This window comes from Cygnus olor, chromosome 2 (assembly GCF_009769625.2).
Source record: "Cygnus olor isolate bCygOlo1 chromosome 2, bCygOlo1.pri.v2, whole genome shotgun sequence".
In the NCBI taxonomy this organism is placed as follows: Eukaryota; Metazoa; Chordata; class Aves; order Anseriformes; family Anatidae; genus Cygnus; species Cygnus olor.
Window position 1 is genome coordinate 111,380,512 of NC_049170.1, and position 24,123 is coordinate 111,404,634.

At 42.7% G+C, this 24,123-nt stretch overlaps 1 protein-coding gene across 3 annotated transcripts in view; it reads left to right on the top strand.

The window, feature by feature from the left end:
* Positions 1–24,123, top strand: part of CABLES1 (Cdk5 and Abl enzyme substrate 1) — a 67,913-nt gene that overhangs the window by 21,965 nt on the left and 21,825 nt on the right. For 2 of the 3 annotated variants that reach the window (XM_040547846.1, XM_040547848.1), the window contains exons 2-4: positions 8,378–8,449; positions 10,667–10,759; positions 17,859–17,936. In XM_040547846.1, coding sequence (XP_040403780.1) covers positions 8,378–8,449; positions 10,667–10,759; positions 17,859–17,936 — 243 coding nt within the window. Of the gene's footprint in view, positions 1–5,599; positions 6,533–8,377; positions 8,450–10,666; positions 10,760–17,858; positions 17,937–24,123 lie in introns of those variants that run through there. The other variant, XM_040547847.1, reaches the window with a different exon arrangement.

Here is a 24,123-nt window from a genome sequence, read left to right on the forward strand (position 1 = left end):
TTTCACCGTGCAGCTCATAAGAACTAAGTGTTCTGAATAGAGTAAACGGGCTTCCGAAAACATTTTAATTTTTAATAGAGGCATGTACCAGGGGAGAGAAACCTCGGGCTGGGAATGTGCCAATTACAGTATGCTATGCTGAGCAGGAGACCTCAGCAGGGGGAGAAGAAAATGATCTAATCTTCTGATTCTGCTTCTGTCTATCAACCCAGGAAAATACTGTGCCTAGTCACAGTGGCAGCGACAGGGAAGAGGAGGTGGTTTGCTCTTCCCAGGGCAGCCACAGTGGTTGGCTCCAGGCCCTGTCATGACCAAGAAGAGCAGGAGAGAACTGAATTCCCTCTTACAATTCCCAGGCCCAAGCCTGCAGACCTGTCAAAGCGGTTATACTTAACAATAAGGATCTTGCATTGCCTTCTTAATGGATCTTATTTTATCATTTTTGAAACTGGCCTCTGTTACTGCAGATATGTTTTTAAGTAAATACATGATTTTGTACTGAAATGCCTTTGGCATTAAAACCGACTGCATGGACTAACAGGCAAGAGTACATTAATCCCAGTTGATGTGTTAATATTTAAAATTATGGCACTGATCTGTCTTGCAGTACCTCATGTTACCACAGATATCCAAAAGTATACCCAGTGTTGAATATCTAAGATACCTAATATTGGATGTCTCTAAACTGTATGAATTAATTGGCTTGGGCTTTAGCACAGTACATGGCCAAAGAGAGGAGGGCATGACCAGTGTTTGCTCCTGGGTACGTAATAGGATGGTGAGAAAAGCGCCTGATCCTGAGGGAATTTGTGGCAAATGTACCCAGAACTAAACCCAGAGTATGCACCAGTAAACACTCCGATTGTCACCATCTGTGCCAGGGCTCATATCTCATCCATGAAATACCTCAAGTTAGCTTTCACTTGTTCAGTTTGATCATTATGTGCTGCTCACATGGGGAACTTCTGTTTTCTCTGTCAGAAGAATTTTATCCAGGCAGTTCATTATGTCCAAGATGCATTTTTAGAGAGAAGATTTATTAGTCCCTGTTCACATCTTTTCTAAATCTAACGTTAATTTGCAGAATATGTTCCCGCAGATAGCATGCACATCTGGAGGCATGGTTATAATTTAGAACTGTAGGGAATCCAAGAGATACCATGAATGAAACAAGGGAAAACAAACAGGAAAAGGCAACAGTCTTAATTGTATAGTTATGTATGCAGGCGAGAATTAAAGGTGTTTTTCAGATGTGTATATGTGTTTCCACATGTTATGGCATCACTTATCTGTAGCCTTGATTTCCCAGTGCATTCTTACAACATTTGATTGCTCTAAAATACAACATTATTGGATTTTGGTAATTTAAAAGCTGGTTTTGGAGTGTAGCTTATTCAACTAGTGTCCTCAATTTTAGGGTTGATTCATTATTCTCTTAGGAATAGGTATCTTTCAGGTCAGGCTTTTAAGGAGCAGTGTTCCTTGTGGACAGATGTAAATATTCATCATTATACAATGCACAGAGTTCATCAGGCAGAAATTGTACGTGAAGAACCTGTTAGATCTTTGACAAGGTAGATCCTGTCTGTTGATCAGACAAAGACTGGTCTGGGTTTTACTGTAGAAAAAGGACATAAAGATGAAGAATTTGTATGTTCTTTACAGTGCTACAGTATCTGCTCTGGCAAGCACCCTTGTTTTCATAGGACAGACAATTAATCTTGTTGTTTGCTCCTTTGCTAGTTTTGAGTGTCTTTAATTAAGCTGGTGCCTGATGATGTCTTGCCATGATAATATGTGTTAGGTTATGAGGTAATGGCTGTTCTGAAAAATACAGCTGTGGCAGCGTTCTGGCATGTTCAACGTAAATCACAGCTCACAAGCCTTCTGAAAGCTATCACGTTGCTGCAGAGTCAGGAAAGTGAAGACAGTGAATCTGTAAATCACTGGTTACATATAATAGGGGATGTAGATTTTAGGCGCTTCAGGAACATCGAGAGATCTGCTGTCTTTAAATGAATCTTAGTGAATTGCAGCTGTAGCTCCTCATTATAGCTTGGGTATAGCTGATAGTAGGAGGACAGGGTGCAGAGGCAGCTGCTACGGAGAGAAGATGGTAGGTTTCAAACAGGATCTGTCTTCAGTGAATTGGGAACCCAGCTGGGGAAGGTAAAAAGAAAAGGGGCCCCAGATTCAACAACACGTGGTGATTGCTCTTCCATTTACTAGACTAAATCCTGTATTTTTCCTTCATCAGAGATTTCTTATCACTGCCTAATGTTGAATACATTTCCTCCCAGAATCATGCCTTCTAGCAAGGCTAAAGATTAATATCTTGAGTGGAATTGTGGAAGTTGCTGCAAACAACTGTATCTCCCATTTTTCTACACACATGTGCACACACACAGTGCAGATGCTTTGTCTATGAACGGTTTGCGTTTCAGCAATTCTAATGCAAGTCCCCTGTCTCTTCACAGTGCTGGTACTCCTGATTTTGTATTTCTTATAGACAGATCCAGATGGTGCTTCTGGGACATTGGGACAGAGTCATACTAGAATTTTGTGTTCTCTTTGAAGGAATATGTACGTAAAAATACATTATAATTTGTGAACAAGATGTTCCGCTGCATTGACGCACCGTGAAAAGCCAGTAGGATACTTTAGTCTTGTCATATTGTTTTCCTTCATTCTTTCCTCTTTCTTTTTTGTACCCTGTATTTTACACCAGTGTAACTATTTGTAAAAAAAAAAATAATATGTAAAAAGTATTAATCCTACCTTCAGGACAGCAAGGTGGATATTTTCTACACACAGAAGTTATGTGCAGACAGATCAGCAGGCAGCAGTTTGAGTGCTGTGTGTTTAGAAGCTTCTGCCTTGTGTATAGTGAGGACGAGGCTTGGAGAAGGATTTGGATGGCAGTATGGGTAGGATACAAAGCTCAGGGAGGACATCTGGTTTGGGAGGAGTCTGCCACGTTTATGCCATAGCTTTCCCCTCATCCCCTTGTTTTCTGCCCATCTTCCTGCTTATGCCCAAAGGGTTGATGCAGACCAGGGAAGCATTTTGGCATGGCATTATTAAGCCAATTATCTTTGGCTTAAGGTTTGAAAGCCTCTCTCCTTGCAGCATGTATCCTGATAGGAACAGGTTGCTGGGGCTCCTGCTAGCTCAAGGTTTCTGTGCCAGAGACACGCTGCAAAAGGCTGCGGTCTCAAACCAGGTTTACATCATGCCTGGACGTGGGTGACAACTAAATACAGTTCCCTTGGTGTATATTCTGTGTGTGTGTGTTTAGATTGGGCTGCTGAATTAACCGAATACCCCATTTTCAGCATATGCCAGATGCTTTTAACTCTCACTGTGGATAGCCTTGCCAATACACTGAGCAATTTAAAACTTCTAAATGGAGTTTGATGTTTTTTACAGAGCAAGGCTGTGCTTCGTAATTATGATAGCACATAATTAAATACTGCTTTATGTCAGTTTGGGTAGCTCCACGAAACTCTTAGTAATTTTTAACAGCCTCGGGGTTTGTTTTTGCTGTGTTTGTCTTCCTGTGCGATATTGGCAAAAGACTGGAAGAAAATGAGCTGGGACACAGGGATCCCAGTGAAAACTTCAGTCGGAGGGCGAGAGCGACTCATTAGCAGGTCCTTCATCCGGGTTAATAGCGGGTCATGAAGTTAGGGGTTATGAGTGAATGGCGATTCACACGCAGCTGACTGTCTCCTATAATACTTCAGAGGAGTGCATTAATTGCTGGCAGCTCAGCCTGGGGGTGTGGGGCAGCAGCACGTAGCGGGCAGGCTGATGAGGAAATTGAATTGGGAAGAGGTGGTTTCTTGCCTTTGCTGCGGTGACAGGGGCAGGAGGTCTTCAAAAGAGGCCTGGACATGGTCCTCGGCCAGCAGCTCTGCTTGAGCAGGGTGAGACCAGGTGCCCTCAGAAGGTCCCTTCCAGCCTCAACCCTGCTGCGATTGCCTGAGAACAGTATCTGGACGTGCTCCTTAGCCAGAGCCCACCATGGCTTGGAGGATGGCAGCTCCTGGAAGCCTGACCTTAGATCTCGCTGAGGTCTCTCCTCCTTCTCTTCATCCTTTTTGGCGCGGGAGGAAGCAATGTGAAGCACGGTGAAGAACAGTCATAAGATGTGCTGTTCCCGTGGAGGTGGGATCAAGACACTGCCCTGCCTGGCTTGACCCCTGTGGGAGCTGCATGTCCAGAGCACGGCTTGCTACCTCCCCAGGGAGCGCTTGCAAAGGATTGCAGTAGGTTGGCTTTTGGGCAGCAGCTTACACGGGCAACTTGCTGAGCAACAACGAACTGCTACAGATCTAGCTCGGGTCCTTCAAGAGCTTTAAGTCACAAATTCTGGATGAATTGCAGTGGGGCTGGCGTAAGACCCCACTTCCTTGGTGCTTCTGTAAAAGTCTTGAGAAAATTCATTCGTCCCAGACGAATTGGAGACGCGTGTCCTGATGGCTGCTTAAGTTGTGCACGCCAGCACTACCTGCTCTGCTGTCTTCAGCTGTTGTAGGTGTGTAACCTTAACAAGAGCAGGGGGGATGCACACCCACAACTTTCTCAGAAATTAAGCATACTTACAATGCAGCTCTTTCTTCCTGGTTTCCTAGCTGTGCTAGAAAGTCATTACACATGGATTTAGTTTTCCTTATCTCTTGGATTATCATCTGCAGTCTTCCTTCCTTCCTGGATGAATTTATCCAGTGTGCTGATTGCAGCTCCATTTTTTATCACCTCCTGTCTTAAGGGGCTTACGGTTTTGTAGGCTTAATGTTATTGAGCTGAGTATTTTGCAGCAATTGACAATGAAGATAATTCTCCACAGATTGACAGGTTGGTTACAGTGAATCTTTTTGCAGAGTACTTAACTTGACCATTCGCTCTTTTCGTCGCAGACCTTTATTTCATTTTTTCTTTGTATTCATTTTCTAATTGAGCCACATATTAATCTGACTTAGGAGAGGAGAAACAGACAACATTTGAGTCTTAAGAAACTTCCACAGGGATTCAGACATCTGGTCAAAGATAAATCCGGTATGCAAACAGGGTCATGAATATCTTAGAAAATAGCCCTTTAAAATACCAACGCATCAAATATTTCTGTAGTCTCTTTCTTTGGCTTTGATTTGGAATTTGACTTTAGCATATTAGTAATTTCTGGGCTCATGTAACAGTTGCACGAGGAACAGGGAGGAAATGGGAGGAAGAAATGTTTTAGATGAATGTTTAAGGGAAAGTGGTATTATGTGATTTTTAAAGAAAAAAAACAAAACAGCAAGCAGCATGAGACTGCGACCAGCAATGTCCTACAGGTGTTGATCCTGAGAACTGTGAGGAGATCACCTTGCCAGAGCTAAAAATGCCTGCCAGGTTTTTTGTGTGCATGAGGGTGAGGGGAGAGAGAGGGGCTTGGTATGCCTAGAAAGTGGTAATTAAAACTAGGAGTAATTTTTTTGAGGCTTTTTTTGGAGTAGGAGAAATTAACATTTTTACTAAAGCATCTTTTTTTTTTTGGTGTGTTAACTGGCTAAGATTTCCTCTATGTAAGTTTTAAAACATCCTTGTATTCAAAACTCAGCTGCCTGAAGACTTATCCCAAAGCATGAGTCTTGTATGAGTTGTGTAGGGCTGGTTTGTTTTGGGCTCTTACTTAAGAACAGAAGGATTTTCCCCTGCTTGTTATTGAAATAGGATGATTTTAGTGCGAAATAGGCATTGACATAGCTTTACATCAAAATGTTGGTGATTTGGGAACAGTTTGGGTTATTTCAGTGCAAGTCTGCATACGCCAGCTGCTATAGCAGGTTAATCAGTTTTTGAAAAGCAACTCTTCTAAAAGTTGTACAGACAAGCCCTGTCCACTTGCCTGCAGAAAGAAATGTGATGAAAGAATTTAAACATTAAACACAAGTTTTCTTCATACGTGTGGGGCACAGGGTGTGAGTTAGCTCACAGCAGGTAGGTTCGTTAGTTGGCATTCCTGGTGTAAGATCCAGCTGTGGAAGGCTTATCAACGCTGGTATTTAGGTCATCTTAATTAGGCCTCAAAGTAAAGATTTAGAAGTGGAATAATTGCACCTACTTCATTGCTGCTGAGCTTCTTCAGTGAAAAGAGGCGAAGTTCCCGGGCAGTATGAAGTGATTTAAGCAGAGGCGCTGCAGATCCTCAGCAGTGCTCCTGTGCCCGCGCCAGGAGCCGAACTGATAAAAAACAACAGCCCTGGGGAGAGGTGAAAGATGTGGCGGTGTGCGGCTGGCTTCGATGCTGTGCTGGATAACCCTGCTCTCACTACTGCAGTGTATGTCCTCGTAGGTTTCTGTGTGACCTGTACTTCATTTCTGGCATCGAAAGCTGCCGCGGAGTTGATGAAATGAGTGGCATTCGTTTCTGCCAGCCAACTAATGCATCTGCCTTGATAACAGATGCAAATGTAGGCAGTGCAATCTGCAAACCCGTCTCCGCTAAGCGACTGGCGGTGAAGGTGAGGATGGGGCATATCTTTGGGTAAGGGAAGGCTTGGAGGAGAGCTGTGGTGGCTGGAGTGTGCATCTCGTGTTGTTAGATACCGTGAAGCATCTAACAGCAGATAGGGGAAATACTGTGCTACTAGCTTGATAAACATAATAGGGAGAAGGTGGCAAGGTTGTACCACTCTTTATCTTTTCAACTAACAAGCACACTAAAAGTTTTAGTATGCTTTTGGCGTATCTAACACTACAGGATGGGAGGGTACCATCATTCAAGTGTGTTATTAACCTGACAGCGTATAAAGAGGTATTAAAAAGCAACAGCTGTCATTTGCCACATCAGTGGTGCTGGTGGTTGAAACGTCCAACTTCTGTTTGCGGACCAGTGCAGCTGAAAATAGAGGGGGAGCTCCTTCTCACCTGAATTTCTCTCCAGAAGAGCTTCTCCGTGTCCTCTGACTCTGGATGGAGCACAGGGAGCACCCATGGGCACAGGAGACAGGTGTTCGTTGTCTTCTTCCTTGCCAGCAAGTTCAGCACACCCTAACATTCAGACTTCTTTATATTTTCTTAGCAGTTTGAAGGCATATCCTATCTTGTACCAGGTCTTCTAAAATTCTAGGTTAGACAAAGCCCAAGGGGATTTAGGTTTACATATTTTCCTAATAGGATTATGCTTCACACTTAGTTGTTCTATAAATTGTTTGATTTTTTTTTTTTTTTTTATGATTTGCTAAGTACTTGAAAACCTGCGTATACATTCAGAGTGTCTGGGGGTTAGCGATAGAAATATGGTGTTCGACCTAGTAGTAAACTAAATCACTGAACCTCAGGGTTATTTTGAACCGAAAACATTTTGGTAATCTGATTTCCAGCACGGCTGCAGGAGCAGTTGAAGCAGTGCAACTGCAGGGGCTAGCAAATTGCAAGAAGGATTAGAAACTGCTTACGCTGGCATCAGTTAAAACAATTTATTGTGAAAATACAGCCCAAGAATAAAGTAGTGAGCACCCTTCCAGACACAGGGCTTGTGGGTGGGTTGTATCGTGCACATTGTTCCTAATTTATGGTGGTTTGGGGGTGCTCTGGGTGCAGCTCCTAGTTTGCTGCTGCTGTTGGGGTGCTGGGAGGTGTGCAGCAGCTGCTTCAGCAATTCTGTGCTGGGGCTTCTTCCTTGCCCACCAAGACAATCAGAAAACTGGAAGTGATAAGATTTCCTTTACAACTTCATTTCAGTGGTGGTTGGGAGGGGTCTGACTCAACCATAGAAAACTGGTTTAAAACCCAAATAAACTGCTCGGTGCTTCTCAGAGGGATGAGCAGAGCTCCTCTTCAGACAGCTGTTCTGTATCCTAACACCTAACAAGTGATGAGATAGTAAAAGTTGGACATGGCTGAGAAGTGAGTGGCATTTTTTTTGGTAAAATGGCCAAGGAGGAATGGAGAAAATGAGAAGTGTTCCCTGTAGCAGTGTGGATAGCAGTCAGTCTCTGTGGAGCTATGTCTGAGTTATTTTGTCAAAGACCTCTAGTTAAGATATTGCAAGCTGTAGTACAGCAAGTGAGGGACTGTCGGCAGGTGGGTATTAAACCCTTAAAGAAAGGAAAACTTGAAAGCCCAAACTAAGGAGAAGGACCTGTTGGGAATGTGGAGTTTGAATTGCTGTTTTGATACAGAAGCATGTATGAAATAAGTTTGGTTCTGATTGGAATCAAATGGATTTAATAAGATAAGCAGAAAAGAAGAAAATGAAAGTTGGTTAATAACCCAAACGTACGGCTCAGGTAGAGAACTGTGGTTTGTGAACCTTTCTAAATAGCAGTTCCAAGTACTTCATTATGCACTCTAACCAGTGGCGATGTTTTGTGTTTTTTCTCCGCAGACGTCGGCTGATCTCCCAGCGATCTTCTCTGGAGACTTTGGAGGACATTGAGGAAAATGCCCCACTAAGGAGGTGATTTTATTAGCTCCCTGTCTGGTTATTGGTCTGTAAGGCACATACATGGACAGGCTTGCTGTCTCTGCACGTGCTGAGAAGCAGCTGAATGTGCACATTAAGGCGTTCTTCATGTTGGTAAAGGTATTAAAATGTCACACACCCTGTAAGGTGGTAGGTGATGGGAATTACACGGTTCCTGGCTTTAGGTTACTAACTGGAAAGCCAGTATTTATATTTTATGAATAGAGAAGTCTAGCTGACACTAACAGGAATGACCAGTGCCTAACTTAGTACCTTGAAAATGTAGGTACAGCTGCTTTAATAAAGTAAGCCCTTTAAGGTTAGTATTTTTTGGCATTATTATTGTTTATGGATTTTTAAGGTGTTTGTTTCTCTCAGCACACATCCTGTTTCACCAGCCAACGTTACTGTCTCTATGTGTTGATTTGTGACTGCTGCTTCATTACTAAATCCTCTCCCATCCATGTTACATCATCAGCTTCCGTGCGGTTTTATTTCTGCATCCAAGAGGCCACAGCTTCTCTGGGGACTGCAGTAATTAGTCACTAGGCAATCCTCTGGAGTGTTGGAAAATGGAGCAACTGTTTAACAGTTCAGAAACGGGCTGATCGGTAATCTGACCAGTGTGGGGTATGCTTCCAGGTCAGCTGTTCGGCTAGGCAGCAGCTTAATTTTGAATGTCTCTTTATCCCGGGACCTGTCATTCAGCTGGTTTATGTTGGTGTTTAGCCTGTGGCCTTGTGTATCCACATGCACATTGGCTGTCTCTCCCCACCTTGAAGCAAAAACTTAATAGCAGAGGCTGTACCGACTGGCCCGTTACCAAGACTTGATTATTTTTACAAAGCTTACTGTTGAATGCTTACCAGCATGTTATGAAGTGTTCTCATAAATGATTCAAACACATATAATTGGCAAAAGATATAAACAAAGCATGGCTTGCGAGGCAGTATTTCTGTTTGCTAATTTGCAGAGTTGTTGGTAGAACCGCTCTCTTGGTGGTATTTTCCTGCGAAGAAGGAAACAAGCCTAATTGCAACCATAGGGTGAGGGAATTGCAGGGATTTTAATAGCAGGGGAAGGCAAAAATAGCACAGTGGTGGGGTTCCCCCCCGTGGGGATCTGGCCGGGGAGTGGGGCATGGTGGTGGCATCCGGGGGCAGCAAGAGGCAGCCCCTGGTGCTTGGGACCAGTAGGCTGAGGTTTCAGTCCAACAGAAGGACCTCAAGAGGTCAGGAAGCAACTGAACTCTGTCTACATGTAGGAGAGGATGGGAGAAAATGGGTTCACGGGGTGCCATGCACCAGAGAAAGCTGCTTCTCCCTTCGGTCCCACGGAGGATGCAGCGCCTGCAGTCCTGCAGCCCTGGCTGCACACCGAGTTCGGGAGTTATCTCTGGTGCCTGTGCTCTGTGACTTGGAACAAAACAGCAACGAGATGAAACGGAGAAAGCTTTCACAATGCGTGTTGTGGTTTCAGTTGATTAAAAAGAGCAAGGCTGGAAGGAGGGAGGGAGTGTTGTTTGTCTCATCGCTCCTTCCTCTGGCAATTTCTTTCTCTAATTGCAATTTTAAAAAGTGTGTTCGCATGTAAAACAGGTTTAAGCGTTAATGTTTTGAGGGGAAATTTTTCTCTGAGGTAATTCATTTTATTTTCCGTTGTTCTGTGTGCTGTCAGGAACATGGAAAGTGATATTTAGAGTTAAAAGCAAATACAAATTATCCTTGTAAATGAGAGATTTTAAGTCTTTCTAAAATTAAAACAAGGAAGAACTTTCCTCAGTAGCTCCCTTATCAGTAGCCAAGGAGGTTACAAAAGTGTGGGTGTTGGTGTGAGCAGAAAAAAATGCAGAAAGATGTACCAGGTTTTGTTTTACTTTTTTTTTTTTTTCCCCCCCTCCCAAAGCTTGGGCTAAGCTGTCACAACAGATTACAGGAAGTTTTATTTTGCTGAGATTTTTTGTGTGTTTTTCTGCGTGAAGGGAGGGGTGGTGGTGCCTTTTCTCATTATTATTTTAAATATTTTTTTTATTTGAGCTGTCACATTTCCAGACTTATTGTCTTCATTGTTCTTGCTGATTCCTAAAACAGGGTGACTTGAATCATTTGTCTAGTCTTTCCTTCCTGCCTTTGTGTAGACTTCTCAGCTGTACAGCAGGGAACTGAGCACTTTTTTTTTTTTTTTTTTTTCCCCAACTGATTTATTTTTCAGATGTCGGACTCTCTCAGGATCACCCAGACCAAAGAACTTTAAGAAGGTTCATTTTATCAAGAACATGCGGCAACACGATACCAGAAACGGCAGGTACTGTGCGTGCAAAGGCTGCTCGTGGGGCACGGGGGCATGGGAAGGTTCAGCGTCCCCCTGAAACAGTGCAGCGTGCACTGCCTGTTGCCAAATGTATAGTCGATATAGGCCATTAAAGTAGTTTGTGAAAGTGCAGGCTCCTTTCTTGAGTGAAATACGAGTCAATGGCAGTGCTAGCCGATAGATTTTTAAGACCTATGTCTCCATAATGCAGATACCTGTGGAAAAGGAAAATCAGCGGTGCTGTCAGTAAACCAAGCATAATCTGGTTACAGTTCTTTGAGGATAGTGCCAGGTGCTAAGTGTGAGAGGGGCACATGGCTGAACCTGCCTGGAACACGTTTAGCAATGGCTAAATGATATTTCAACAGCTATTAGTGAGTGCAAGGGTAAGCACAGAGTTTGCTGGGTTGTCAGGGCTGCCTATTGAAGGAGGCTTACCAGACAAGTGACTCAAGAAAACAGCTGGAGGGAAAAGTATTAAGATTATCCCAAGTCTTACAAGATGAATTATAAAAGTGACAGATTCTGATCGCACCATTGTGTCCTCCCAGCTGCAAAGTGCTGTAAATGCGCAGGTGGGGATGGTTGTGACAAGTGGGATCCTTCTTTTCAGGGCAGACATAGGCAGAAAGGGTATTTGGGGACACCGCAAGATGTATGGAAAGGTGTGGCTGTGGCCACATGTGCACCCTGAGCTCTGATGTGCAGTACCCAGATTGCAGCCACAGGCACCAGCGGTCCTGTGCAGCAGCAGGCAGCCAAGATTTCCCTTGCTGCAGTGGCACGGTGTCTGTCTTCTTCCCATCACCCAAGTAGGTTCTTATTCCAGTGTCATCCAGTCAGAAGAGAAAATAACTCCTCCTTGCTTATAAAGACATCTGTCTTCTGTGTCGTGGGTTTTTTTTCCTTCCCAAGACTATTTCCCTTATGCCTTATGATATTATTCTTGTCCTTCCAAACCTAAGTAGGTTACCTGAACAGGTTTCATATAGACTAAACTGTCCTGCTGAGAGCTGACCCTTGCACATACCTGCTCTCATACAACTGTAGTGGTCAAGAACCACATACATAATCTGGGGAATGATTTGTGGGTGTACCCTGTGATTTTAATCAAATGTGGAGCCAGATCAATAGAAATTGTGACATAACGTCGAACCACAGTTTTTATGAATCGAATTCTGGGAGGTGTTACTTGGCTAGAAGAAAAATTTCCTTGCCTTTATTCTCACATGTACAATTGAATGCAGTGAAAGGTAGTAATCAACATAAATACTGCAGAGTGTGGCTCTGGGAGATGAGAGTTTTTTAGAAACAGCTTTTGTTCCAGACAGACGTGCAGAACTGTTGACTTGACTATTGTCTGACTAGCAGACGATTATTGTCTAAAAAATGAGTACATGTGTAATCAAACTCTAAAAAGCAGCTCTCTAATTTTAGCCTGGTTTGTGCATAAATATATGTACACTCTAGGAATTTCTTACAGAAAAAAAAACACGCTTATAAAGTATTATGCAAATTTCACAGAGAATGAGTAATTTCTGAGATATGCATATAAAATAAATGCATAAACTTGAAATATTACCTGTCAAAAATGAATAAATACTTGGTTTGTAAACTATCTACAGAATCGCTCATTTTCTCCAGCCGTTGCAAAAATGTATTTGTGGGTTATATGCGGCGTTTTGTCTTAATTTGTGTTACGTCAGTCATTGTGTCTGATAATAACAGAATATTTTTGTAGCTCAGAAAACACAGCCTAAGCTTTTGTTATTCAACTGGTTTCTTATCTTTATCAGCAGACACAGTTTTCCAGAATATTTCCATAATCATAATAAAGATCCCTTTATCTGCAACACAGATACAGTAAGAACAAGATACACAGTTTGTTAAATGCTTTTCATCCTATGGACAAAGAACAACAGCAATATTAGCTAAAAATAAAATGTAAAGTCAATACTTTCTGTCTCCCTAAAGCCAGTTAAGTCTAGCAGTAAGTAATCTGAGCACGTACCCTGCTTTTCCAAGGGGTCTGAATGCTGTTGCAGTCACCGAAGTTAGCTGGCATTCTGGATGAAAGGGGCCCCTGGAAATTCAGTTCAGTGTGCTTCATGTATTCAGCCTCAAATCAGCAGAGGTTCAGAGTACCTTTGGACCTTTGATGTTGGTGTCCTCCGCACTTCCCTGTGACACAGAGGAGCCACAGGTATTGCAATGGATAGGAAATCCTCATGGGTCTCCTTCCTTTTGCCCAGGATCTCGTCCCAAGCAGCTCACGTGTGTTCGTGCAGGAAGGCTGAGTTGGGCTCTCTGAGCTCTGAAACCTGCAACCCTTCTGTCGCTGCACGACAGCCTTTCATGTGGCTTGACTTGAGGAACTCGGCTTTGAAAACATCTACACTAGTATATTTTTGAGTGGAGGATTTAATAGCTAGGCTTCAAAATAGCTAGTGCTTTCAGTAATTGTTTCACTGGCACGAGACCAAGTTGTTTCACTGGCACGAGACCAAGTTTCACAGCAAAGAAAAATGCGGTATGGATGATAGCTCAGGGCTCATTTTCCTTTGTTAACTGCCCTTTTTGGGGCTCTTAACCTGTGACATGTCCCTGTCCTGTAGTGCTGAGAGCTCTTCCCCTCTTAGCCCTGGAGGTGGCACGTGTTGAGCAGCGATACTCTGGGTAGAGCCTTCGGCAGTCCTACAAAAAGGCAGGACGGGCTGTGGTTAAAATAACAGTTCAGGTATTTGAGCACTGAGAAAAAACACCTATACGCAGACCGCAGCATATCAGTGATTCCTTGTAAGGCTTCCTGTTGATAGTTTTGTGCGCTGGTTAAACCAGTTTCTTCAGATTTGTAGGATGTGGCTTATTAAAGGAACGGGAAAATTAGGTTTCCTAGACTGCACTATCAGAGCAATCTTGTAAAATAACACAAAATAAATTTGCCCATTAAAAGACAAAGACAAACCAACCCATCATACAAATTAGCAGATGTAGCCACTGGTGTGTGGTTTCACCCTATGAGACCTAGTGACTTTACTCGGCAGGTTTATTGGTGGTCTCTTCCATAAACTGTGAAGCAGAAGACGTCCTATCTAGCAGAAACAGGCCACCAAAATAGCAACGTGAGCCAGCTGAACAAACAATCCAGGGTGAGAATGTGACAAGAACATTTCTGGAGTCATCCTATATAGCAGCAAAACAATACACCTCTCCCACTACATGCCATTGCTTTCTCAATTTCTCGTTAGAATATAATTCTGTGCCAAAACCAAGCAGAACCCATAAGCTATGAAAGGTCTTGCTGCCCTTTTAATTGTGGTAACGCACCCGTGCACACTCAGAGGCTGACTATTTGAGTGTCCTCACTGTTTATGATTACTCTCAATCAGTTTCAGATAGCTCCAACGTAAACTTGGGACACTGTAGAATGATGTCTGGTACCAAGATGGCATCTGTAGTTTGTGTTCATCCTTACCTGCAGGGGAGCAAAGTCTTGCTACTCAAACATTATCAATGACATACGAGGAAATATTCAGAATATATACAGTACACATGATGTATATCACATTGCACAATTACAGTGTTTTGGTGCAACTCAATCAAACCTAGACAGAAGCTAAAGAAAACAGATGTTATTCTTCAAATCAGGCGTATTACTAACTCTGTTGAGCGCCTTGTGCTCTGTAAATTTTTGTAGTTTTGTAGTATATACCTCATTAAAGAAATTGGAAGATGAGCTTTTACAGTCTCAGACAGTTGCGCATTGTCAGAGCTCTCTTGCAAAATAATGGTTCCTTTAAGCTGTAGCAATTAGTACAACTTTTTGGTAAAATGAGAGAATTAGAGAGTGAAAACCTTTTCATGAAGTAATTTTAAACATGTCTACATGGCACAATGGCAATTGGGGCACGTAAACCCACTCTGAGTCAAACTGCTTCTGATATCCACTGATATCCAAGATATCTCAATCGGAGTTGCACAGCATTGTAGGTACTGATGAAGAGCTGAAATCCAGAAAAATGCTTTTCTCTCATAAACAATAATTCTGTTTTCCTGAACAGCAGCCAGCTTCCTCCACACTTTCTTCTCCAAAGCATGCTTTATGACAAGTGTCTGGATTTTCTGGTCCAGCAAACCATAGTCAGCCCTCAGAATATTTTTGTTTCCACACATATTCTCTAATCTCTGAATAAAATGCTGTTTTATCCCTCTGTAATCAGCTTCTGACCACTGCCATCTCTGGGTCTCTTCCAGGCCAGCTCCTAAGTCTGTTTTGCACCAGCCTCCCTCCAGTAGCTCCGCAAGTGGAGGTTTTGTGGTAACCTGGCTCTGGAGGCCCTTGCAAGGAGAGGCTGTGCACTCATCTCCCACTCTGCCTTGAAGATCTTTATGTAGTTGGGGCCCCCTGTTTCATGGAAACAGGGACAATGTTTGATTCCCAAGGGAAAGAAATCTGAAAAAAATAGAGCCTGGGCTGATGCCTTCTATTTTCTTTCTGATCTGATTCCTTCTGATACACGCAGCTAGTCTTCTCCGGTGACTTCCCATTGATATTTCCACTTGAAGACACAGAAAGCACCAGTTTGTTTTTCTTCAAGAGGGTTTTTTTTAGGGAGTTGTAGGGCATCAGTGGAAGAGCTGTATTTCCAGAAGCAGCCAGAGGGAATGGGGGATATGCCTGATGGGTGCTGTGGTTCTCTGAATTCCAAGATGCTTTCTGATGTCAACCTTGAAATGTATGCCAAGTTGCATACATCAGCAAACGAGGCTTTCAGTGAACAAGCGAGCTATTGTGAGTAGCAACTATTCAGCAATAAACAGTGGCAAGCACAAAATTAATCATATTCCAGGTTTTTTTGCTTGTGGCCTACCTTTCTCAAATGTGACAAAATTATTCTCCCTGCTTTATCACTTACTGCAGCACCATGAGACCATCTTATCAGAGATGAGATACTTGCCATAGGTAAGGGCTGTTATGGAACTCAGATCATACAGTATCTGCTGCAGGAGAGTTTCCTAACATTGTACACATGTTTATTATTAGAAACCCTCCGCTATTAAAGGGTAAATACCGCTTTGCTTTGAAATATACTTTTAAGGAAGAAAATAGAATTGCTATAATAGAATGATACAGGAAAAGGAAAATTGATCATTCTGCATTTTTCCAGGGAGACAATACTTGCATGCAGCAGCTCTCTGGGGAACCTAAGCCTTTTCCAAGAAATATGACTAAGCCAAGCTGGTCCCATAAGTAAACAATGCTTTAAAAAAATGTAAAGGGTATAAGATTTAGAGATGTATGTGGTGATTTTCAGACAACGAAGAACAAAATAGGTTGCTAGGGTTTGTCATCCAACTTTGACCAGTATAGGACAAAGGATGAAAAATGTGGGTGAAATCCCCTCACCACAGAGATCTGTGGCAGACAACATCAGGAAAATCGGTGCTGAAGAGCAGAGCAAGGAAGTGAAATTGCCCTGACAACCAACCTAGCAATAGGTGCTAGCACTCTGGACCACAAGTGGAGACTTTCAGTAAGGTGAAACACGGGTAAATCATAACACTAATCAGGTTAGAAGTGTACGAATTACCATCACCATATCTTAGAGGAATTTGAGGGGATGTAGTCTGTTGGCCAGTTTTAGGGGAAAGAGGGGTCTATTTCAGTGTATGTTGTACAAGTGTACAACTGTTGGGGTCCTGAAGCTAATGAGGAAAGATGGTATATTTATAAATAATCACATATTTATTGCTAGTGTATATCTTACATTTTGATCAAGTTCCTCTTGGCTTCTTGCCCATCTGCATGTCCTAAAACTTGAATTTATGCTGCTGTTGGAAGTCTGTGTAGTTTTATGGAAAGTGGGTCTTGACCTCAAGGTAGTTCTGATGTTACTTGATGATATGTTGGAGGTTGATGGCTAAAGGTTATAGTGCAGATGTAAAACAGATAGGTTGCTTTAAGGTATTTAATTTAATGCCACTCGGTGACTTACTGCAGATGACGCAGAGATTTGGGGACTGGTTGAAAACACAAGGTGTTTGCTGGTAGAGCGGCCTGTATTCTGAGATAAGCTCTGTGCAGGCAAACAAATCATGCTTGCATGTAGCCAAATGTTGAGGTACCTGCCCATAATGAATGAAGGCAAGCCATCTTTACAGGAGGAGGGATCCAGTCCTGACAGTTAATAACTGAGACAGACATTGTGCTGGAGGAGAAGGGGTGAGGAGCTACGTGATCAGTCATGCCCGAGTGTCAGTGCAACATCATAACCAAGAGGGTGATATGATTACTGAGCGCAGAGGCTGGTGAGTGTCTTCCAGGCAAGACACAGATCTTAAAGGTAAGACTGAAGCTTACGTGACATTAACGTCTGCCGTCTGTGCAGCTGCTGAGTCCAGTGGTAATGCCCAGAGGCCAAGGAGGATGATGGGGAGGAGTTGGAGAAGACTCAAGGAGGAACTTGGAAAACAGTGGAAGGATCTGAAAGCTTGTCGTAATAGCAGAGTTTGACTTCATTCATGAAACAGTCGATATCAGGAACAGAAAGCTGAAAATCAGTGGAGTCTTTTGGTTTAGCAGAGGAAGGTCATGACAAGTAGCAGCAAATTTTTGTCCAATAAATGCAGACTCAAAGTCAGCCACAGAGTTGTGGGGTGCATCACAGTTGATTGGTGGTTGGTGTGTATCACCTGGGATGCTGTTGGATTTGTTAGCTGTGTTTTAGGCAACTTGGTGAGGTATCAGAACAGCTCCTTGATGCTCCTGGTGGACTCTCTTTCACTAAGACTTTTAGAAAAACATCAGTTCTGGATTCCAGGTGAAATGTACTCAATATGTTCTTCTTGGAAAGCCTGTACAGGAGATGGGTTGTACTGTATATTTACTGTATAAGGCACAGACTTCAGCATTCCTTTAAAGATTCAGTTAAGCGATACCTTACCGTGAAATACGAAAGAAGAAGGAAAAATTGTCAGCGATGGAATTTTTGTGATGATTAATTCCTCAACAATGACATCTGTTGCTTTGCTTATTGTGGTGGGATTTTTAAATTTTAGTCTTTGATTTCTTTTATTTTCTTTTATATTTTAGAATAGTCCTTATCAGCAGCAGAAGATCCTTCTGTAGCATATTTTCAGTGCTGCCATATCGAGACTGTACCCAAGTCGGGTATGTATATTTATACACATACTATGTAGTCTTTCTGGGCCTGCATGTAGAACTGGGTACGGACAACAGAATGACGGAGGCTAATGCTTTTAAATATCTGCACTGAGAAGAGAAGAGAGAAATGCATTTAGAAATGTTTGCATTGTGGGTCGTTACCAGGTTAAAACTACGATTCTCACTTCCCAGTTTGTTTATTTATATGTGTTGTGGTATCTTTGGTTATTAAACTGGAGAAAACTATCCTCCTGAATTCTACATTCTTGAAAAATATATGCAGCCTATATTGTTTCTTCGGCCTTCACTCGTCTTTGACGAAACACGTATTTTAGACAGCACAACTTTTATTTTATAAGCAGTCCTAGCTTTCTGATTCTCCCACATGACTATGGTGTTACTGTATCTAGACTTCCATTACTACAGAGAAATAATTGAATCTAAACATAATAGCTTTTCATTGTACTTGTAGACAGTGGTCAGATCATTCAGTTAGCGAAAAGAGAGTTGTAGTAATGCTGACAGATTGTTTTGGCACTGATGCCATACAGATTCTTAGCAGTTGTGAGCAACTTCCATGGAGCTGACTTACATCCCTGAAAGTGCTGAGCCACTAGACCTCAGATAGATATCTGGGTTCTCCAGCAGTTCTCCAAAGACTGAGAAAGCTTTTTGCTCTTGCAGTGAAACTGCAGAAGCGGAGGAAACTGGGTTTAGCTAGGAAATGTCATCTTGCAGTCTCTGGGGCACGACCTGCTAAAGGCAGTGCTGGCTGCAGCTCTGTGCCTCTGGGGCAGAGGTTTAAAACGTGGCCGCCTGCCAGCGAGCTGAGAGTTGCCTGTAGTTGGCAATGGCTCAGTGCCTGCAGGGCACAAATCTGGGGGAAATATTCAGATGGTGCAGGGAGGTGTTTTTTGAAAGACCCGCAAAGTACCTGGAATCAAATTCATCCAGTGCACAAAGGGTGAACTTGGCTCATATTTTTCTGCCATCTTTTTAATTCTGGAGAGTTATTCGCCACAAGCTGCTCATGCATCAGTAATTCAAAACAAAGGGATATTATTTTTAATGCAGAAAGGAAAGGAGGTACCTGTGTAGGAAAGTTGACTTGCTCTCCTGTGTCTTACAGTAAAATTTTTCCCATAGTTAAGCAGGGATGACACATCAGGCAAATCCTTGACAGACGGGCAGCTTTGTTCAGTCTTCTTTGGTGCACTGTCATTCATTTATGGTCATTGCCCTGTGGAAATTGCCTCTTTATTGAAAATTGAATATATTTTGAAATGCTGATGACTGGTTATATCTTCTAAATTACAGCAGTAATGAACCCAGCTCCATGTATAAATATTATTTCAATATGTAATGTCTTGTACCGTGCTTGCGCAGCAAGAAGGGATTGGGATGAGTAGATAGAAAGTGCCAGTACACAGCAATCCAGCCCTTTTCCGTCTGTTAAAAAGCCAAAATTAAAAAAAAAAAAAAAAAAAAAAAAGCCCTCTGTCTTTCTTCCAAAGCATCAGAGGAAGCGAGAAACAATTAAACGGTACCTCCTTCCAGGAACGGCTGGTGCAAAGAACAGATGAGGCAGTATATCAGGAACTGTAGCCACTCTGTTCAGGCTGCACAGTAGCTGCTGACTGCTTTGCATATTTTGGATGTGTGGTAGGAGGGGGGAGAGACATGGGTACCTTTCTGAAGCTTTGTAATGACACCATCCTTTAGCTTTGCTTTCTGTGTGTCCCTGGATCACTGGTGCAGCAGTTTTGACTGGTTTGCGGTCTGTAAGCATTAATGAATAGTTATGGGGAAGAAACAGATAATTCCAGGGAACTTCGGATGTGTCCTCAAATAAAACAGAGTGGATGGAGTTAGCCCTGGCAGGAGTGGGAGAGCGGGGTGGACATGGAGGGGACACTACTTGATGTGACAGGAGCACAGGGCAGAGCTGCTGCTGCTTCTCCACCTCTGCTCTGACTTGCAGGCTCCGCGGCCAGCGAGGAAATCTCCAGGCACAGCTGTGCCCTGGGGAGGCTGCCAGCCCCAGCTATATTGGAGGCAGCAGAGAAGAGTTCTCCTGTACCGATGCTGGCAGCTGAACTGCTCCAATAGATCTGTTATAAAAACCTGCCTGAAAGGCAGTTCCTGCCGACACAGCTAAATTCTGTGTGCTTGGCCAGGATGGATGGGGCATAACGACCCCTTACCAGCCATGTGCAGGAAATATGCTATAGATCTTCTCCACCTTCCATGCTCATTCAAGCTACGATAGCAAGAATCCTCCCCAAGCTATGTTCTTAAATTGCTGTACAAATACAAATGTGTGTCTGCGGGGATGTGGAAGGGAAGGCTGCAGAAACACAAGAGGGTGAAATTTGAGCTGTACCTTGGAAAATCTTTCCCAAATCGCCTTCCCTTGAAGGCAGACAGCAGCAGGCTCACCGGAGCATGGCTCACAGCAGGAGTTTGAAGGGAAGCATATTCCACAGCAGTGCAGAGGTTGCTGGTGATGGATGGTGGTTTTTGTTACCTGCTGTTTCAGAAGGCACATCGGGTTGCACGTGCTGGGGCTGAGAGGGGAGGGCACCACGTGCCAGGGAAATTATTTGCTCTACTTCTCTCTGTTTTGTTGAAGAGAAGCAAAAAGTATAGAGAGTGATGTGTTGGGGAGAAAAATAAGTCATGAACAGTAGTTATCACTGGAATTTTGTGTCCTCAAAATTTTGTCCATACCTTTTATTTCGTGGAAAACTAATGCTCTAGCTTACAGTGCTTTTGTGCAAGAGGAAGGGGAGAATTACCACCTAGATTCATTCACAAAGGTTTCGAGATGCGTTCCTGCTGCTGAAATCACTGAGAGGCAGGTACTTTTGTGGATCTGGGCCATAATTTCTCCTCTTCGGGTCTGGTTACGGTGAGGTTGCCCACATCTTTGCAGGTGGCATGGTGGCAGGCACAGCTTCACCAGTTTCCATGGCCAAGAGCAGGGCAATGGATGGGACCAGAGCTTGCTTCTCTTCCCTCATCTAGACCACCAGCGCAGCTGCAAGAGCAGGCATAGCCAGGTGAAAGCAATGTTAGGAAGGCTGTGCAGCATGTCAGGAGCTGAAAGAAGCAGGAGTCTTGCCTGCTGCCTTCCCTTGGCCTCTGAAGTCGTAAGTTAGCAGACCCTATGCACTGCTTAGTGGTAGCTAAGGGCAGCGATGAGAGAGCTGCCCCATACTGGGAGCACTGTGATAGTTTTATTGCCTTTCTTATTAAATTAACACACATACACACAAACTCTCATTATCATTACAGGCCAGTCTGCAGAAGCATGTATTATCAGCAGCGCTGGTAATACTGGCTGAATGCTTGCCTTTGATGATGCTTTTATGAAATTTGAAATCATTGTGTGGTTCACAGGTTAGTGGTACGGCAATTCTAGAGCTGCTAGTAGTGCTGCAGAATCACTTTGGCAGCTGATACTCTTTTGCAGTGTACTGGAGATCTTCACAGCTAAAGGGTATTCGCAGTCTGGGTTTTTCTGCTGAGCAAAATCTTGCTCACCTGTGAAACATGCCCACACATGGGTTTTGCAGTAACGTTTACAAACAAAACTCCAATTCTCCATTGCTTACGTGCTCTTGGAGCTTCTTTAGGCACCACTTCTCCTTTGGCTTCCAAGGAGACAGCACAGTTCTGGCAATCCTCATGGACGTTGTTGGAGGTGCTCCATGTGGCCTGCAGGACTCAGTGGCAGTCCGAGAGCAATCCAGTTCTCATTCATATTCTAAAATGCCTGAGCGTTTTCACAAGAAGGGAAATGACAATGTATGGCTGTCATTGTTAACGGTGTTACAAAGGAGGAGAAAGGCACCATATTGTTCTTCCTCCAGGAGAAAAAGGTAATGAAGTTAGTTGTTTTTATAATTCTGTTGCTTTAATTTTTTTTTCTTTGGCACACGTCCTTATGGCTCACGATATAAAAACATGTTTTGAAAAGGGGCTTTTTAGGCTAGATTTTGTTAATAACAAAAACTAAGCTTTATTTTTTTTTTGCATTCACAGATTATAATCATCCCTATCATAGTATTTTATTTTGTAATGTTGCTAGAGCCTTTTAAGAGCTTCCAAGTTTCTGTAAAGCTCTGCCCAGAAGATGAATGTAAAGGAGCCGGGGAAGGAGGAGAGCTGGAGGTGTCAGAGAGGTTTGGCACTGCAACATGGCTGGTTTTACATTCAGCTATCAGCCGTGGGGTCAAAGTGGCTGACTGTCACTGAGGCTGGAGGCAATGAGCTAACGTACAAAAATTCCAGAGCATCAGATAGTACGTCATAAAAACAGCCAATTCACCTCATGTTTTATTCTTCATGGCATTGAATTCATTAAGGGGTTAGAAACTTATCCTGCAGAGAGTATAGCTGCTGAATATTGCTCTTTGGTAGGAGAATTATAAGAATTATTAAGTCAGATAGAAGAATTTATCTGGCTAAACCTGCCTCCAGTTAAGGAAAATAATACAGGATCAGTAATCAAATGGATTGGAGCACGGAAAATCAATCATTCTTCTGAAGTAAAGCATTAAGTCACTAGATAAAAAGAATTTGTGTCCTTCACAGCAGCGCTGCAAACCAGTTTCATCCAGTTTCTAAAGATAAATCATCACTGAATTTAACTTTGCCCGTTGAAGTCCTGACAAGAACACAAATGAGTTCAATGATACAACGAGCAAGAAGTTTTCAATACCATCATCCCAAATAACGTGTAGCCACAGCGATCAATGAGCCCAGAGGCCAGGCATTCCCAAAGGGTTTCATTATTCAAATTCTGAAATCTTTGTTCGTCTTCGGTGTTTAAACTGGGTAAGAAAGCCCTATGCAAAATGAGGCAAAAAGGAGCATCTAGATGAGTTTGTCTCACACACTGCACCCCTGCAGCCAGTGTAGGAAACGGGAATATTTGCAGGAGAAATGAGAGCTTCTAAATTGCCATAAGTATGGTAGAGATAAGTGCATAGCAAAGCAGGTTACTCTGTTATATCCTTCAGATTTGGTACCAGGTTCCTTGCTGTTCTTCCCCTACCCGATTTCTGTATGCGAGACAGTTTGATCAAGTCGTCAATCTCTAGTATATTTCTTGAACGTTTATCAGTCTGTAGATTTGGGAAACAGTAACTATCTATTATTGGCATATGATAGGGAAGCTGAAATATCCTTGCTTTCCTTCACTGTTGCCCATTTTCCTTGCTTATCCCAAATTGAACAAAACCAAGTGCATATTAGCTTTACAGAAAGACACAGAAATCTGTTTTTTTTTTTTCCTACACAGCATGATGTTTTTAAACTAATCATCTCACAGGTGAATTTTATAGATCCACCATTAGCTCATTTTTATGAGGTTTCCTGTTCCCTTAGATTGAAATTAAGTGATAAATCCCAAAAGCTAATAGGCTTAAGGTTTGAACTTTTATTCCGTGTTGGGCAAAACAACAAGACGAGCTGACACGCTGACACCTGAATATGTCTGGAGAGATTAAAAGGATGCTTGCCCATTACAGCAATCTTTCCACGAGCTTCTCCACCTCCTTTCCCAGTAAATTGCAGCTTGAGATGTTGTTCTAGCAACACTAATGGCAATTAGGATCTGAAAACTCTCAGTCAATTAAAGCCAGCAGTCTCAGTCAGTAGGAGCTCTGCTGTAGAACTGGCTGGCAGCACGTCTTTTCCAAAGTTGTCATTGTCCTCATCCCTAAAAACAGAGACGATAAGTAGAAATTATTTGCAGTGAGGGATAAGAGCAGTATTTTTTTTTTGATATCTCATGAACCGCCTTTGTTTTTGGAATAAATCTGGGCAGTCAGGAATCACTAAGCATAAAATACAAACACAAAAAGGTTGCATCTCTAAATAACACATATCAGATTCCTTTTGCCATAAGTAGAAGGCTTTTTCATGCATCTAGAAATCTGTTTAATATTTAATGGACTCCTAAATTATTCACGAGTCAAAGTGTTCAACTGTTGCTGTCATTTAAAGAGCAAGCGCCCAGCAGGACTCTTGCATGGGTCTTTATAGATCACGTCAAAGCACAGTGTCTGGCTCATTAAAGAGATGTTACATTCATGAAAGAGCAGGTAATACAGTTTATATTCAGTTATATATATAGTACAGTTTATATTCAGTTTACGTTCTGTTAATCCTTGCCTGATACACA